This window comes from Camelus bactrianus, chromosome 24 (assembly GCF_048773025.1).
Source record: "Camelus bactrianus isolate YW-2024 breed Bactrian camel chromosome 24, ASM4877302v1, whole genome shotgun sequence".
Classification (NCBI taxonomy): domain Eukaryota; kingdom Metazoa; phylum Chordata; class Mammalia; order Artiodactyla; family Camelidae; genus Camelus; species Camelus bactrianus.
The window spans coordinates 327,513-344,997 of record NC_133562.1 but is presented as its reverse complement, the minus strand read 5'-3'; the positions used below and the strand labels follow the sequence as shown (position 1 = coordinate 344,997).

Genomic DNA, 17,485 nt, shown 5'->3' with positions numbered 1-17,485 from the left:
ACATGGCCCAGTCGTGCCTGGGTTCCCGCGCCTCCCAGGCACCTGCTAGGCCCTCAGGAGGGGCGCTGGCTGCATGCGCAGCCCTTACCTGCCGGGTTCGCTCCCTCACCAGGGCGCCTTTCCTCAGCCCTCCCCGGACCCAGGTCTTCCCCGTGGGCAGGGGCATGCCACAGTCTGCTTCCTCATCTGTGTCCTCGCTGGCCAGTGTGCCCTGAGGGCGGGGTGCCTGGTACCCTTGGCACCCGGCTCAGTCTCTTGAACAGAGGAGGCCTGGAGGAGATAGTTGCCAAAAGAGTTGATTTCTAAACATTGAACTTAGGTGGTTTTCTTTGTTAGGATCTTGAAAATATTTGTACAGCCCTCTGGCCCCCAGTATGAAGTGATGTTAAAAGGTGAAGTCGTTTCTCTAGGAAATAAGCCTCCCACACCTGGGTCTTGCTGCTCAAACATTCCATCGATTTTATCCAACAAGCAGTTTCTGGCGTGGGCAGGTGTCCCTCTCGGCAGAACACAGTGAGTACTGTCGCGGACCGCGAAGGTTTTGCTCTCGTCAATTACTGTTACTCTCCTCTGTGTTAATTGTGACGATGTCAGTGTTCTTAGAATTGAAATGAAGCTAGCATACAGTCCTTATTCATCCTATCATGAATTCAAGTGTTTTTTTTTTTTTTTTAAGTTTTCACCTCTGTTTAAAGTACAATCCAAAAAAAAGAACTTAGGTTTCAATTTTCTTAAGCTCTTTGGTGAATTCTCTGCTGATGCCCAAATTTAGGCCATTAAGAGTATCTTTGTTTCTTGTCTGGAAAGCACTGTGAGTGGTAGACAGAAAAAACAGACCTTGCATCTGTTTAAGGAGCTTACAAACTAGTTGATGAACAGTGCATGTTCTTAAGCAGCTCTCAGTGAAGACGTTGCCCAGCTAGACCCTTGGAAGGTCCTGAGTGTCTGTAAGTCTAGGAGCTACACCCCTTGGCGGCTCTGCGCCCAGGCAGTCAGTGCATCTCTGAGCATACGCTTGGTTTCAGTTGACTCTGTGTTGGTGATCTTAGCAGTATCCCAGAGGGAAACCGCAGTTAAAATGTGTCATTGTTTTTAGGCTTCAGAAACTAGCGCTAAGAAATAATTCGACATCTGCAGCCCAGCACTTACGACTGCTGATTAGAGGCCAGGACCAGGACTGCTTCCAGGTGAGTGAGTGCATGGTTCTGTTCTGTCTCCCGTGCTCTCGGGCCCGGAGCATTTACGCGTGGAGACCGCCTTGTGCTGCTTGTCTGCAAAGAGCTCTTGGCGGCGGAGTGTTTGTTTTTGCTTCTGCTTTGTTTCACGCAGTGATTGTTTTTAAATTGCAGCTTCAGCACACTTTTGGCTCAGAAGAGCGATTGACCAGTAGCTGTGAGATCAGAATTCGCCCGAAAGAAGACATTTACGTCTCTGTGTTGTTTGCACCTACTCGATTATCCTGTATGTTGGCTAAACTAGAAATTAAACAACTTGGTATTCGGTCACAACCAGGCATTAAGTTCACAGTAAGATGATTTTATCGCTTTTTTTTTCCTCCCATAGAGCTTATGATGTGTGTAACTATTCGTTTTATGTTGGTTAATGCTGAGTACTCTGCTTCTTGTAAGTCAAAACGTGTGATGACCTAGGTCTGCACACAGGTTAGGAGTAATTACGGGCTTCGTAGGCGTGTCCCATTGTGAAAGTAGCCGCCGTGGTCCCCCTGTCTCCTCTCATGCTTCATTAGATGAGTTTCATTCTAGTTTGTAAGTTTTGAAATGTGCTCAACGTTTAAAGAACCCAGTTTTTTGGTAACTCCAGATGACTCTTTTTAAGATGTTGACTTTCCAAGTAAATGTTTTCCTTTCATTTCAGCAAAGTGTCTGGTGACACCATTTGCTAGACTTCATTCCACGTACTAGGGATACAAAGACAAGAACCTTTTACATTTTGTTCCTCTCCAGCATAGTTTTGTCAGAGGATTTCAAGTCATTTGTTTAGAGCCGAGCACTAAGAGGGGAAAGTGGTAAATCACTGAGGAAGGGAAGGAGGGGCAAGGTCAGGTGAGAGCTGGGCCTCATAAGGCCGAGCAGGCTTTGTGGGGGGTGAGGGGCTGAGACTGAAACTTTGGTCCGTTTCCTGATGTCAGAGAAGAAATGTGATAAATTACAAGGTTAACAGTACTTTAAACAGAATACATAGATTATGGAGACAGTTGGTAATTTCTGGAGACATTCGTGGTTGTCACAGCTGTGAGGGGCGCCCAGTGGGTCAAGGCCAGGGCTGCGGCCAGACGTCTGGCCGAGCCCAGGACGCCCTCAGCTGACCCGGCCCCTGGGGTCCACGGTGGCGAGGTGAAGAAATGTGCCCTTGGACAACAGCTTTTCTGGTCGGATTTCGTTTCATTTCATCTTTTTATTAACCTTTCACTCAGTGATTGTTTCTGACTCCTTAGACTTTGAAAATACAGGAGAACACTTACAACGAGTGTTTTCAGAAGCTAATTTTTCCCCTGTTACTTTTGTTTAATGCGTAAGATTTATGCAAGTTTCTATGGGAAAAGAAAAATTAGAAACACTTTTGACTCTGGAAATTAGCAGCACTCGCTCTGAAAGAGGTGTGATTTGTAGCGGCTTCAGCTCTGACACCCTTTAAAATGCTGTTATTCTGGCGGTGGGTAGAGCTCAGTGGTCGAGCACTGCTTACTGTGTACGAGCTCCTGGGTTCCATCCCCAGAAAAAACCACCATAAAATGCTATTGATTTGTGCTAAAAGGCAAGTAAAGCTAATTTTTTGGGCACCTGAATTTACCTTTTCAGAATGTTTCTCCACTTAGTGCCTAACAGCTTGAAAAGGCTACTGATGCCTTGAAGTTTGCAAAAGGTTCTTTGGAGCCTGTTGTAATAATTAGGAATGACTGTCATTTTTAAAGGAGTACATCTTAAAGGGTGTGAAGCTTGTCTCCCAGCAGGGTAGCTGTTTTCCTGCATTTTGTTTGTTTGTCTCCCCCTTAGAAGTTAAGTGTAGTAAGTCCAGAACCGTGAAAGCGGTAGTCTTTCAGATAAGAATACAGCGTTTTGTTTGTTTGGGTTTTGCTTGTCTTTTTTTTTTTTTTTTTAACATGTTTGGTAAAATTTTACCTGATCAATCCTTTTTTTTTTTTAATTGAAGTGCAGTCAGTTACAATGTGTCCATTTCCGGTGCACAGTGCAGTGTCCCAGTCACGCATACACATGCATGTATTTGTTTCCATGTTCTTTTTCATTAAAGGTTACTACAAGATACTAAATATAGTTCCTTGTGCTGTACAGAAGAAATTTGTTTATGTATTTTTACGTCGAGACATTAACATTTGCAAATTTTAAGCTCCCAGATTTATCCCTTCCCATCCCGTTTCCCCAGTAAGCGCAAGATTGTGTACTACATCTACCAAGCTGCTTCTATTTTGTAGATGAGTTCATAGTATCCTTTTTTCTTTTTTTCTTTCTTTCTTTTTTTTTTTTTAAGATTCCACGTATGAGTGATACCATGTGGTATTTTTCTTTCTCTTTCTGGCTTACTTCTATTAGTGTGATAATTTCCAGGTCCATCCATGTGGCTGCAAATGGCAGTATTTCATTCTTTCATGTGGCTGAGTCGTGTTCCATTGTATACATACACCACAGCTGCTTTATTCAGTACCTGTTGGTGGACATTTGAGTTGCTTCCATGTTTTGGCTGTTCTGTTTTTTCCCATGTTCTTACTTACATGACAAGAGTTTATTCTGAAGCCTCTTTCCGGTTGGTGCTGAGCCCACCAGAGCCCGTGGCTCAGGGACTGCACCGCCAGCACCTGGGGCCTGACCCCAGCCTGCGCCCGACTGCCAGCGGTCTGTCCTCCTTGACAAGTTCTTGGCTTCTCTGGGTCCCTTTGGCACATTTCTCTGTGACTCTGCTAGACCAGAAGTTAACAGGATCATGTGATCATGGATTTTTCTACCTCCAAAACTTTTCATGTTGTAAATTCAGAACTACTGGGAATTTGAAAGAATTACACGGTAAACACTCACATATCCCCCACTCCATTTCTTTTATCACATATTCCTGAACCGTCAATTCAGCTTTTTCACGCATTTCAAAGTGTGTTGTAAACATCAGTGTGTTTCCTGTCGGGCGTTTCTTCCGCAGGCACATCAGTACTAATCTCTCTGTTGCTCCTTGTCATCTAAGCGTGGTTTCTACAACAGTGAAGTAATTATTCTTGGTATTCTGGAAGGTAAATAATTCTGCAGCTGTTAGATTGCTTTTCCCTTAAGACAAACTCTTTAATATAATGCTAGACTGGGTGTGGGGTAACAATTGGCTGAAGTACACAAATGTTAATAATTTTAAATCTGTATTTTCTTCTCTGACTATAATTTAATCTTCTGATTTCTGCTGACTTAAAAATAATTTTGAATGTATATATTCTGTGTTTTCAGATACCTTTGTCTGGATATGGAGGAACAAGTAACCTGATTTTGGAAGATGTTAAAAAGTTATCTGACAGTTACATGGTAGCAGTGAACGACTTAGTGCCTGGCAGAGAAAGTAGAATTGTTTTTTCTGTTCGTAACACCGGCTCTCGTGCAGCTTTTGTGAAAGCAGTAGGTTTTAAGGATTCTCAAAAAAAAGTTTTGCTGGATCCTAAAGTATTAAGGATTTTTCCAGATAAATTTGTGCTCAAGGAAAGAACACAAGAAGTAAGTATAAAAGTGTCTGCACTAAAACTGTGAGCTCATTTTTACGTTAAGTGCTGATGGTGTGTTTCATGGCTAGAAGTGCGGGCACCACGTGACAGTGGCGTGGGGGTGGCAGTGCTCACCCGATTTTGGAGGTGCTGCACTGGTGCGTTCGTGCCCCCGTGATGGCTTATTCACAGCGAGATGACTTACTCAGGAAAAATGCTTCATACTCACTCCTGATTTTTCTCTTGGCATCAGGCTGTTACTATAATATACACTCCATCAGACAGAGAAAGCAGTTCTAACACCACCACAGAACTGTCAACTGTATACTTTTTTGGTGGAGATGAAATTTCAAGACAGCAGTATCGAAGGTGGGTTTCTTATCTTAGCCTACGGGAACTCCTCGGTGGGGCTGACTAAGGCTTTAAAAATGGTTTGGGATTGGAATTTATGGAACATTTCATCACTTACTCGTGAACTGGCAGATGGAAAGTCTCGTTAGAAGCTGTGTGGCCAGGAAGCTCCCTGTAGGAGAAATATGGGCAGAGATACCCATGGGGGCTCCGCTCCAGGTCCTGTGAGTGCATGTCTTGGAGACACATGCCAAGCCTCTGCCCTCCACCCGCACGGGGCCTCGGACCCCATCACGGGACCGTCTTCATAAGGTGGCAAGCCAGGCTCAGAAGACATGTAAGAACTAGTGAAGGAGGACGTTACATAACACGCCTGACTTGGAACGTTTCTGGGAATGTTGTGAGTTCCGTGAGAGCGTCAAGCCGTGTTTCAGGAATGTGTCAGGTGTTTAACCCGGCCAGCTGCTTAAAGCAGGTATTCTAAAAATGGGTACATCGGATTTAAATGTAGTTTAATGTGCTGGGAGGTTGTCAAATTTATGTTTCGGTCTAGGTATGATTGAAACACTCTTGGTGTTGAATTCAGGGCTCTTACTTCCAGAGTTTCCTAGCCTAGGTCTGAGCCCAAAGTGAGTGAAGCTTGGCCACTCAGCGCTCATCACCAGCAGGAAGGCACTGACCCCCAGGCGGGCAGGGACGTGTGCAGGGACCCACCTCTCCTCTGCCCAGTCCTCTGCCGTGCTTTGTTCTGATACACAGTTTAGGAGATTTTTAATCTGTTGAGGACTATTGGAATGTTAGTGATGAGCAGCCACATGGTGGGAGAACAGAGCTGCTGGGAAGAGCTCGTTTGGAGCCTGGTTTGTTTCTCAATTAAGTATTAAGAGAAACTGACATTTGGAGAAATAAGATTGAAGGTTTTTTGTCTTTTTTTCCCTTTCTCTCTGCTGGGATGGAGAAATCAGCTTACTGCTTTATAACTCTTTGTCATAAATTTGTAGTAATGAGATTTCTTTGTGAACATCTGGGTTTTATAGAGAAATTTACATTTCAGTTCTTTCACCTCAAAATTCTCTACAAGAGGGCAAACATAGCTACATGGCAATTTCTGTGTTTCTCTCTGACGTCTTACTTGTATCGGTTTCTTGGAGTATTTTTTCTGAGACAAATTTCTAGCCATGACCAAATTATCACAAATAATGAAAATGTATGACCTGAAAAGAATACAAGTTTTTGTTCTTTCTACTGTTCTACAGGAAGTTGTGGTTTTGGTGTGTTTATTTACTGAAACTGCTGATTGTATTGCCATGTATAACTTTTAAGGGAATTTTCAAAAGCGAGCCTCCTTTTTAAAATGACTTGCACTGGGGCTTAGACCTGGTGCCCGTGCCCCTGCACCGCGACGCTAGTGGGCTTTGCTGCTGCGCGGCTAAAGCTCTAATTCTGTTTTATGTGAAAAGCCACTCTGAATTGAATCTACATTGGCAGAGCTCTGTTGCACAAGCCGGGGATTATAGAGCAGGTGCTTGCAGGATACAGTGTGCTGCAGAAGATCGATTTTGCTGAAGCATTTCAAGATGAGCTACTGGTAACTGAAGGTAAGAATTTCAGCATGTTTTTAAATCTCGTGGGTCCAGCAATGTGAGGGAAGGAGGCAGAGTTAGTTTAGATGTGGCATCAGGCTGAATTTGGGTCACAGCTTTGCTGTGTGACTTCGGACAAAGTACATGACTGAAGTTGTTTCCTTACCTGTGAAACGAGAAGAAAGGCCCGAGTCTTCTCTATACAGAGTCATCTCGAAGACCAAGTGAGAGCTTTGCTTTGTGGACCTCAGGTGTTACCGACATGCTGCTTCTTCTTCATAGACTTGTAAACAGAGGGGAGTGGTCGTTGTGAAACTTAGTCTCATTGCTGTTGAAGGTTTATTGGTTGCAAACTTACACTCTGTGCAGTTTCTCTGCTGTTGTGGCTACTGTATGATTTATGGAGGATGTGATGGTGGCCAAAAAATTCAGAGTGGCTCGTGGTAGAATGACTCTGTCCTAGGTGTTGGCTCTGTGTGAGCTAAGCCATTCAAGTACTTAGTGGTATTTATTAGTCACACAAAGTATAAGAATGGAAACGTGCAAATTATATAAAAATATGTGTACAGATTTTCATCGAGTATTGCTTGTAATAGAAAGAAGTTAGAAGTAACCTGTATGCACAAGAATAGGGGATCATTTGATTATGCAATAGAATATTTTGAAGCCATTCGAATGATATAACTCTATACTAAATGGCATGGAAACTCATTTATTAAAGAAAATAATTATTTTAAAATTTTGCACAGTAAGATCTCAATTTGTTGGGAATAATTTAATGTCTGTTTATTGTTGCATAGGTAAAATTGCAGGGGTATATGCACCAGAATATCAAGAGTGGTTATGTTCAGGTGGCAGTGTCTTTGAGGGGTGGGGGAGGTAACTAGGGCTATTTATGTATTTATTTATTTATTTTTAATTGAAGTGTAGTCAGTTTACAATGTGCCGGTTTCTGGTGTACAGCGTAATGCCTCGGTCATTCGTACACCTACATGTATTCCTTTTCTCTTTACTTACTTAACGTGGAGGCACTGGGCATTGAACCCGGGACCTCGTGCATGCTAATAAGCACTTGCTCCGCCTCCGAGCCCTGTGCTCCCTCCATGAGGTGGTCGTTTTACCCCACTTTTGTTTTCTAGTTTGTTAGTGATGGAATGCACATTCCTTCGGAAGTTGGAGATGATGGAGGAGGACATTTATGTCCATGTAGAGGTGATATACAGCAGTCTGTGATCTTTTCAGCAAATGAGGATCCAGTCACCTGCTCAAGGGAAGGCAGGGGTGGGTTCATTAGAAATTACTGGGAGACTGGAGGGTCTTGTCAGAGTGGGGAGAAGCCTGGTTTTGGAGCTGAGACTCAGCTTGCGGCCCTTCTGAGCATCACCCCCTGTCCATGAGAGGGGTCCGCAGAGACGGAGCCACACTGGTGATGCTGCGGCCACGGTGAAGACAGCTGGAAGCCGGAATGTGAGAGGATAGCCTTCAAGAGTCTGCACAGCTTTGTGACTTGTTGATGGAGGACTCACGTGGGGAACGCAGGGTGCTGGTCGGCAGGTGGAAGACGCGGTCCTGGCCGGGGGTGGGCAGGCCCGGGGAGGGCAGGTGACGACAGTGCAGCGTGAGGTGCTGCCGTAGAACTGGGGTCTGGGCGAGCTCGAGGAAGGGCACCCCACTTAGAAAGCGCTGAGTCTTAAGGTGTCGTGAAGAGTGAGGGCACTGACGAGGAGGAGATGTAGAGCAGGATGGGGAGGGGAGGATGTTCAGGGAGAGGGGCTCGTGCACAGGAATTCGGGAAGTGGGTGTGCTGAGGGTTGTGTTGAAACCCAACCACGCACCCAGGGAACCTGCTGACCACCCTGGCCCCCTCCCCGAGACAGGGCTGAGCTGGGACTGGCTGTCGCCTTCGGGTGCGGCTTCTGGAGGCGGTGTGCTTTCGTCCCCGGGGAGGGGAGCAGTCCCGCTTTGTTTTGGGTCGGTTAGCGCAGCAGACCGCTGTGGGGATGCTGCAGTTGAGCTCTTTACATGAGTATTTGGGAAGCATTTGTTTGAGCGTGTTACTGCTACCAGTATTTGTGGTGATCTCACTGCTGCAGAATGTGTAATTTTTGTGGCAAATATTTTCACACTTAAACTTTTATATCAGATGCCTTGGTTAGTATAAATTTCAACTTATAGTTAACTGTGTTCTTTCTAAATTTCCACTTTAAGAAATGCGTAATTCTTAGTATCTAATTTATATGTGAAATACAGACGTGTTCTGTAAAATGTCTTGTACATGTAAATTCAGGGGGATTAGTCCAGAGATGTTCAACTCAAGGGGTCTTGTGATCCAGATACACTCAGTCGTATTAATACTGCCCGGTTTCTGGGTTTGCTCCCGTTAAGTGCTGGTGAGACCGGCACTTACAGGGTGTGCAGTCTGAGGCGCCCTGTGCTCCAGGTCCCTCACTTCGGGGCGGGGAGCTGTGAAAACTGACCCGGTTAATGTGTATAAGGGGTCGGAGCAGCTCCTGGCCCGCAGCGTGTGTGTGTATAAGTGTTCACGCTGGCGGCCCCGGGAGAGATGACTGCTCCTAGTTACCCTCGGGGAGGCTGGAGCTTAGGCCAGGTGCCCAGGGTCAGAGTGAGCCACTGGCACAGCTGTCGTCAGATCCAGGGCAGAGCCTCAGCTGCCAGTCACTGGTGCTGATCAGTAGCACCAGACACCAAGATGTCCCCGACCCCTAACCCAAGAAAACCCAAGAAGACAGAGACTTCTCTTCTGCTTGGTGGTGTGATTGTGTGAAGATTCATGTACTTCAAGCATCATTTTCTGTTTCAGTGTATGACCTTCCCCAGCGGCCTAATGACATCCAGCTCTTCTACGGAAACATGCGTAAAATTGTACTTTCCGTAATTGGAGAATTTAAAAATACGATTTCTAACAGAGAACTTCCGCCTTCTTCCAAAGCTAGCTTGGAATCTAAAAGGTAAAACTAACAAAGCCTCTCTCGCCAGATGCAGGATTATTTGATTCATAGTACCTTGTACTTTGTTAGCGTTTTGCCTCTAAATGTTTACTTCACCTTTATTTTTAAGTTGAAATAATTGCAAATTGACAGAAAAGCTTTAATTAAAATCACGTAGAGAACTCCCCTACGCTGCCTGCACTGAGAGTCCCCAGGTGTTAACGTTTTACCGCGTTTCCTTCTGGGTCTTTATGTTTACAGACTGTTTTCTGAATCATTTAGGGGTGTGTTACAGGCATGATGACCAGTCGGCCCTAAATTTGCTGTAGGTGCTCTGCTGCGTGGCCGCGGTAAACCCAGGGGCGGGGCACTAACATGACACTGGCCTGCCATCCACGCACGTTCCCCCGTGACTATTTCTCTGGGGTGGCAGAGGTCTCATCTGAAACGGGGGAGGGCCAGGGGCAGTGGGCTAGGGGTGGAGAGGGGTTTCTCTGCTGAGTGCCGACTGCAAGTGGGAGCCCCTCTGTGGCAGGAGAACCTGAGCGCCACCCCAGTGAGTCTCACTTAAGCCCTGTGCGCTCATGACTGCAAAATGCAATGTTAGTTGAATTACAGTTTCTTAGTAATCTAAAGCTTATTAGAAAACACAGTTTCGATAGTAAGTAAAAAATTTCCTCAGATGACATGCAGAAACCCAGGCAGAAAGAAATTAAATCATTGCACATTCTAATGAAAGATTGGTAATATCTAACCTATACTAGACTGTACTTTTTATACATTACTTTGAGAAAGCACAATACGAAGGATTTTTACTCACTGAAAAAATACAGGATATAATGCACTGTTAGTGTCATTCAAGAGCTTTTAAGTTCATGAATAATTAATAGAAAAATGTGATACAGCCTGCTTTTCTATCAGTTTCTTTCCTCTCTCTCTAGTGAAGCTGGCAGTTGTGGGAAACACGGTGGTAATGTGTCTTTGGACGTTCTGCCAGTTAAAGGTCCTCAGGGTTCGCCACTTCCGTCACGAGCCGTTCGCCCGCCGCAGGACAGACTGGCCTCGGAGGAGGCCTGGGCTGTGCAGCCCGAGCACCTGATTCTGGTCGCCTCGTCCTGTGAGTACGTCCCCGCCCACGACACACAGTCCTCCCAGCCCGGCTCTGCTTGCTCTGTGCCTGGGCTCTTCTCAGATGGGCCTGGGCTCCCTGCTGGTGTGACTGACTGCTGGCCTGCCCCGTCCTCCCCTTGCCGGCTGCAGACACAGCTCAGACTCGACCAGGACGTCGTCAGCACACGAGGCCACGGCCCCCAGTCCCAGCCCCGGGTCCCCGGGAAGCAGAACTGCCACCTGGGCCCTTCCCCCAGCACATGCCCCACCCTCGAGAACTCATTTGGCACGTGGCCTCCTGGGCCCTTGACACTGATACCGGTGGTCAGAGCAGGCACACAGCACGTGCGTGCGTAACGTGCGTGCCCCGGGTGAGACAGGGGGTCACGGTTTCCAGATTTCCTTTTCTCCTCTGTGTTCAGTATTGCACTCTGTTCAGCGTCTTTGTAGTTTCCAGGGGTAAACAGTGTGTAATCGGGCAGTTGGTGTCATGGTGTATTTACTTAGTTTATTTTGACTATTTGTTAACCTTTGTCTTTTTCACTAATGCAAAATGTAAGTAACACTTTCTTTGTCTGCTGTCATAGGTGACCTGGCAAAAACTGGACGTTTCCAGATTGTGAACAATTGTGTGAGGTTGCTGCGGTTTGAGCTGCACTGGCCAGCGCACTGCCTCACGGTGACGCCCCCGCATGGGTTTGTGGCGCCTGAGTGAGTGTGGCCTCCCCTCCCTCCGGGTGCTGCTCTGATGCTAGCTTGTAACGTATTCAGTAGAATTTTCAGCATGCTCACTCTGTACAGGGCGCCACGTGTGCTTTTGTGAGACCTCGGTGAGCTCAGGGCTCATGCTGCTTAGCGGGGTGGGGTCCACGGCCAGCGACAGTGTCGGCCTGACAGGACCAGGAGAGGTGGGGTGGGAGTGGACGATGTCAGGACATTTTCTGACGTACGGCGCTGCCTGCAGAGTCACAGAGCAGGGGCACAGCCGTGCATGGAGGGGTGGGGCTGGGCGTGGAGGGTAGGTTGGGGGCCCGCGTGTGGGGGTGGGGTGGGGCTGTGTATGGGAGGCGTCTCCAGAACCCCGTGGTCCTGCCCTCATCACCTTGGGTTTGGCACCTTATTCTGCTGGCTGTGTCTGAGGACACTTTACAGACATGCTTCCTGACTCCTGTGTGTCTGGGCCACCACCTTAGCTTACCGTTTTCTACAAAGGATATTTTAAGCTGGAAAGAAGTCTTTGGGGTCAAATGCTGGTGCGCAGCCACGTTATTGGAGGAGTAAAGCCTCAGCCCTGCAGCCCCTCGAGGACCGTGTCTGGGTCGGCACAGAACACGTGTGTCTGGAAGTTGCCTTGTACTTGGGGTGGCAACCTTGCAGAAGATCAACATGGGGTTTATTTACCTCTGCAAATGATGGAGGATATATTTCAGGAGAGTTTAATTGACCAAGACTGAGTTAAGGTGTGGGTAGGGTCACTCCAGAGAAACATCCCCAGGGCCGAAGCAGTCAGACAGCTCTTTGCTACTTGATGCCCGGCAGGACGGGCCGTCTGCAGCGCCTTGTCCACTGCCTGGGGGACAGTGCTCCCGCTTGGCCAGTTTGAACATGGGCACCGTGATCTCTCTTGTAACTAGTGGCCACTTTCAGGTCACAAATCTGCTTGCGTCGTCCACATATAAGTCTTTTGTGACATCCTGTAGCTCTTGTAGAGGATGGGGAGCACAGAAAACGTCAGCAACGCTCTTTCCCTGTGCCCTGGGCGGCTCGCTCTTCATCGCCGAGTGGCTCAGGGCTCTCGTGGCACTGGCCTTTCGCTCCAGAAATTTTATTTGAATTGCTGTTTAGATGGCATTTCTGTCGCCATCGTTTTCATGGGACGTGTGCCCTGAGGTCTGGGTTCGCACACTCAGCTCTGTGCAAGCCGTGGGGTGGGGTCGTGGCAGAAGCAGGCACGTGTGGAAGCTCTCCCTGTTCTGTGCTCTTTCTGAGCGGTGGGCAAGTGTCCTTGACGGGCGATGCCTGCGGCTCTGTGGTTGCTGTCACTGCTGTATCATTACTTAATTCTTCTTCTAAGGAGCAAGCTCCAAATCCTCGTGAGTCCCAACTTCTCCTTCTCCATGAAGCAGTCGGTGTTCCCGTGGAGCGGCTTCGTCTACGTGCACTGTGACAGTGGACAGAAGGTACTTTCTTAAGTGTTTTTTAATCAACGTTTCTCTTTTTTTTGCAGTTTAAGTGCTGTAACCATTATTAATCCTTCAGAAATCAAACGGGGGTGTCCTTTCAGCCCAGGTGGACCTCTGAAAGCAGAGCACTCAGTACAGAGTTTCTCCTCTAGTGACCTGAACGAATCCCCTGGGTGGGCAGGCGTGCAGAGCGGGGCTTGAAAGCCATCGTTGAGTTGCAGAATTTGCTTTGGAAAAAAGAGGGGAGTGGGAAGGACGGATGAAATCAAAGATTTATTTTGAGATCTAAATAAATTTAGATTTCTAAATCCATCAGTATTTCATTTGTTTGGCATCACTTGTCTCCCATGATTTAAAAATGGGAATTAAAAAAAAACACCTTAGCTTGAATCTTACCCCTTTCTTTATTTGGCTCATTTCAGAAAATCGTGAAGGTTCAGATTCGGGAAGACTTGACGACCCAAGAACTTTGCTCCCGTGTGGCCTCCAGCCCCTTCGGGGCCCTTTCCTCCGGGCCTGAGCCTGCAGCTCATCACCTAGTGAGACCAGGGACAAAACCGCCTTCCACGAAAGTTGAGATAAGAAACAAGACCGTTACTTTCCCTGCAACAGAGCCTGGCGAAACTTCAGGTATTGCGTGAGGTTCTGTGCCCCAAGTGTCCACGAGTGCCTGGGCTGCGGGCTCCTCTCAGTCACCGTGTCCGCGCCTGGCACAGGCTTCCTCCCGCCGGAGAGGACCGGCAAGTCGCTAGAGACCGCTCCGTTGTGAGCTGGGTCTGGGGAGGCTCAGGCGTGCGCAGTGCTGGTTCTGGGCCGTTAGTAGGTCTCTGTGTTCCAGGAGTCTTAGCTGTTTTCTCTGTCAGAACCGTTCCTCCCCAACTCTCAGTAGGTCTTTGGCCAGAATTGCTGGGGTCCGTAGCTGGGGGAGTGAGCTGGGCCCTGCCCCTTACGAGTTGGCTTCAGGCTCCAGAGAGGTGGTGGGAAGCCCGCTGCGGTTCACGCCGCCGCCGCGGCCCTGGCGGTCAGCGCGTGTCTGTCCTCCCACCAGGGTTCCGCTCAGAGGCCTGAGGACACTGGGCCCACTTGGAAGGGATTTGGGGTCACCTGGCCCTCCAGCCCCTGGCCTCTCGTGGAGTCTGCCCTCCTCCCAGCTCAGTTTCCTGCTCTCGGGGCTCCTCGCAGTAGCGATGCCGTGTCTTCACGGTCTCAAGTACTCCGCTTGATTACCTACCTCTCCAAGAGTGTGTCTGAGTTGTTGGCTGTGTTCCTTTTAGAAAACCACCTGGACCTTGAGAACCCTGGTGACACAGACGTGAGGTGGCACCTGTCATCTCTAGCTCCACCCTACGTCAAGGTCGGTAGTCACTGCCTCGGGTGCATTTGTCTTCGTGTTTAAATGCTCTGCAGGGTGTTTGAAGACTGGCTCGGGAGCCTAGGTGGGGCTTCCCCTGCCTGATCCCGTGCCTGGTTTTCTCTGTAGTTGGGGCAGCGTGTTTTCCACACGCTGGCTTTGAGAGTCAGCTTACAGAACGTGTGAAAATCCGTGCTTGGTCCGCCTGAGGCTGCCTCCTGCAGCCCTGCTTTTTACCTGAAGTAACTGTATCCTGAAGAAAAAGCCCCTCTCCCAGGCTCTGAGTGCTGTAGTCTGTGCTCAGCCAGCAGGACCCAGTGCAGGAGATGGGGTTGGACTTGGCCGGCAGGCCTCAGCGTGCATGGTGTCCGCCAGCGGGGCTGCCTGAGCTGACTGTGTGGCTCGGGTGGTGGGGAGAGCGTCGTAGCCTCTCTGCCCTGTCCCTTGTGTGGCTGTAATGGTAACAAGACGTGTGCAGAAGATAGCGCTGGGCCCACTGGAGAGAAATGAACTGGTGTCCCACGGGTGTGAGACGCATACAGTTGTGAACTCGTAACTGGCCATAAGGGAATCTTTGAGCAGCGAGAGGCTCACAGACTCCGTGCCGCAGGGTCTTCAGGGCCTTTGAGGGGAGGACAGTCCTTGGCGTTTGGACAGCAGCCCGCAGACAGGTCTCTGGCCGGGGGTGGGTGGCCCCGGTGGTCTGGCGGAGGGCTGGCACCGGTGAGGCCTGGGCCACTGCAGAACGGGCAGGTGTGTCCTCAGTGACCATGGAGGGAATGGTGTCAGGGTGGAGTTGATCCGTTGACTTTTTTGCGTTTCATTTGATTGTTTAACTGGTGTCTTTGTAGGGAGCTGATGAAAGTGGAGGTGTGTTTAGAGCTACCTACGCGGCGTTCAGGTGTTCTCCTGTTTCTGGACTACTGGAGAGCCACGGGACCCAAACGGTGAGTTCTGACACTGTTTTCACAGCCACCTGGTCAGAACATGGTGTTGATTGGCGGGAAGAGCCTCGTGTGTTTCCAGCCAGGAGAGTTTCTTCATGTATACCATGGCCGTGCACAGCCAGGCTCCTGCCCAGGAATCTTGCTGTGAACACGACTCCAGGTCACGAAGACCCCCACCTTGGTGACGCGTGCTGGGTCACGTTCTGACGTGAGCGCTTCCTCTGGCCACAGGCTGCCAGTGCTCAGAACACACTCCTAGTAGCCCTGATACAGAGGTTCTGTCCACCAGCCAGAGTCAGAAAAGCCTGCCCCTACTGCAGACCACTCAGTTCTCGTGGGGCCACGGAGCACCTTTGTGGGTGAATGTGGCAGGTCCTTTAGTGCCACGACCCTGTAGGTCCTGGTTTGTCGCCTGTATCTCCCGGGGACGCTGGCTGCTCACGTAGCCTCAGTGATACACTTTTTCATTCCAATAGCTGGAACTTGTTTAAACTATAGCACTTATGTGATCTCGGTCCAGTTGCTCAGGATTCAGATGTGGAACAGGTCGTAGAATACGGTTGTGAACTCGTAACTGGCCATAAGGGAACCTTTGAGCAGTGAGAGGCTCACAGACTCCGTGCGCTCTGCCGGGTCTGTGTAACCGGCTTCCAGGAGGGTCTGACTGTTTTGGACAGACACGCAGTTCTCCCAGCATAATTGATGACATTTCCCAGACCACAGGCAACAGAACAGGGAACACACACGGCTCAGCAGAAGCTCCACATCTGAGGGAAAGTTGCAGAAAAGCCCCAGCAGGAAGGACGGCTTCTGTTCGTGGACCAGAAGGCCTGGTGTTGTTAGAGCGGTGCTTCCTGGGCTGAGCTGCAGAACTGACACCATCCCAGTCAGAGCTCTGCTTGTTGCTGGGGTTGGGGTGGGCGGTGTTATCCCAAATTCTGGTCCCCAAATTCTTAAGGGTCTGCAAGAGACCCGAAATAACCAAAACACTCTTGAAAAAGAACAGAGCTGGAGGACTCACACTTCCCATTTTCAAAACCTGCTACAAAGCTACAGGATCAAAGCAGAGTGGGGTTGGCATGAGGGGAGACGTGCGGAATGTGTGGGATGAACTTGGAAGTCCCACATAAGCCCTCCTGCTTACGGACCCTGGGACCCTTGCCTCACACCACACACACAAATCACTCGAAGTGGACCGTAGACCTCAGTGTGAGAGCAGTGGCTCTAAACCTGCTGGAGGTGACAGGCGTGGTGACCTCGGGTCCAGCCTTGGGTGGCCGGGTGTACCCAGTATAGCACGAGCCACAGGAGGAGAAGCAGCTGAGTCACCAGGACTTAAGTCTGTGTGCGTCAAAGGGCACCACTGAGAAAGTAAGCAGAAAATCCAGAGAAAGTACTTGCAGGTCACGAGAGGAAGTGTTTACAAGTCACGTACTGACAGCGGACGCGTGTCCAGGATGTGTATAAGGGACTCTTACGACCCATTAAGATAAAGACAAATACCCAGTTTAAAAATGAGCAGACATTTCTCCAGAGACGACGTACAGGTGGCCAGTAAACGCACGAGAGGTGCTCAGAACTCCTCGCCGCCAAGGAAATGCAAATCAGAGCCGCAGTGAGGTCGCGGCACGCTTGCCAGAATGACCGTGACTGAAAAACAGTGTTGACAAAGCTGTGGGGAAGTTGGTGGGAGCGGAAGACGGTGCAGCTGCCATATGTGTGATCCAGCAGTTACACCGGATGCAGACTGAATTCAAAACCAGTGTTCAGACGGTGCCTTGCATACAGGCGTTCATAGCACCCTTATTTACAGTAGCTCAGAAAGGTGGAGACAGTCCAGTGTCCATCAGCTGATGGATAAACAAAATGTGCGTGTGCACGCAATGGAATGCTGTTTGGCCATAAAGAGCGGTGAGACACTGGCTACACGCTGCCACGTGGATGACCCTGGGAAACGTGCTGCCGAGCGGAGCCACACCCAGAAGGCCGTGCACTGGGTGGTTCCCTCTGTGAAACGCGGAGCGTCCAGAGAGACAGTGGAGTGGCGGGCGCCGGGCTGGGGTGAGGGAGAATGGGGTGACTGCTGACGACCGCGTCCCCGCCATGTGCCTGGATTGTGACCTGTGGGGCAGTAGGCTTTCCCTTCTCTTTCTTTGTCTTGGGTGGTGTGGTGAGGGGTGCAGTGGGGCTGCAGGACACGTGGGGCGGTGGCCCCAGTGGTTCCAGGCGGTCTGCGTTGTCGCTCCTGAACCCGCCCAGTGCTCGCGTCATCTTCAGGGGTGTGACTCCACCCCAGCTCCGCCT

The 17,485-nt window shown here is 49.2% G+C and overlaps 1 protein-coding gene across 6 annotated transcripts in view; it reads left to right on the top strand.

Annotated features, from left to right (window-relative positions):
* The window catches only part of CEP192 (centrosomal protein 192), a 70,548-nt gene that overhangs the window by 43,304 nt on the left and 9,759 nt on the right, over positions 1–17,485 (top strand). For all 6 annotated transcript variants that reach the window (XM_074352322.1, XM_074352324.1, XM_074352321.1 and 3 more), the window contains 13 exons: positions 337–513; positions 1,097–1,187; positions 1,350–1,526; positions 4,461–4,721; positions 4,962–5,077; positions 6,548–6,657; positions 9,464–9,611; positions 10,532–10,707; positions 11,288–11,411; positions 12,775–12,880; positions 13,306–13,513; positions 14,158–14,237; positions 15,086–15,181. In XM_074352322.1, coding sequence (XP_074208423.1) covers positions 337–513; positions 1,097–1,187; positions 1,350–1,526; positions 4,461–4,721; positions 4,962–5,077; positions 6,548–6,657; positions 9,464–9,611; positions 10,532–10,707; positions 11,288–11,411; positions 12,775–12,880; positions 13,306–13,513; positions 14,158–14,237; positions 15,086–15,181 — 1,870 coding nt within the window. The remainder of the gene's footprint in view (positions 1–336; positions 514–1,096; positions 1,188–1,349; positions 1,527–4,460; positions 4,722–4,961; positions 5,078–6,547; positions 6,658–9,463; positions 9,612–10,531; positions 10,708–11,287; positions 11,412–12,774; positions 12,881–13,305; positions 13,514–14,157; positions 14,238–15,085; positions 15,182–17,485) is intronic.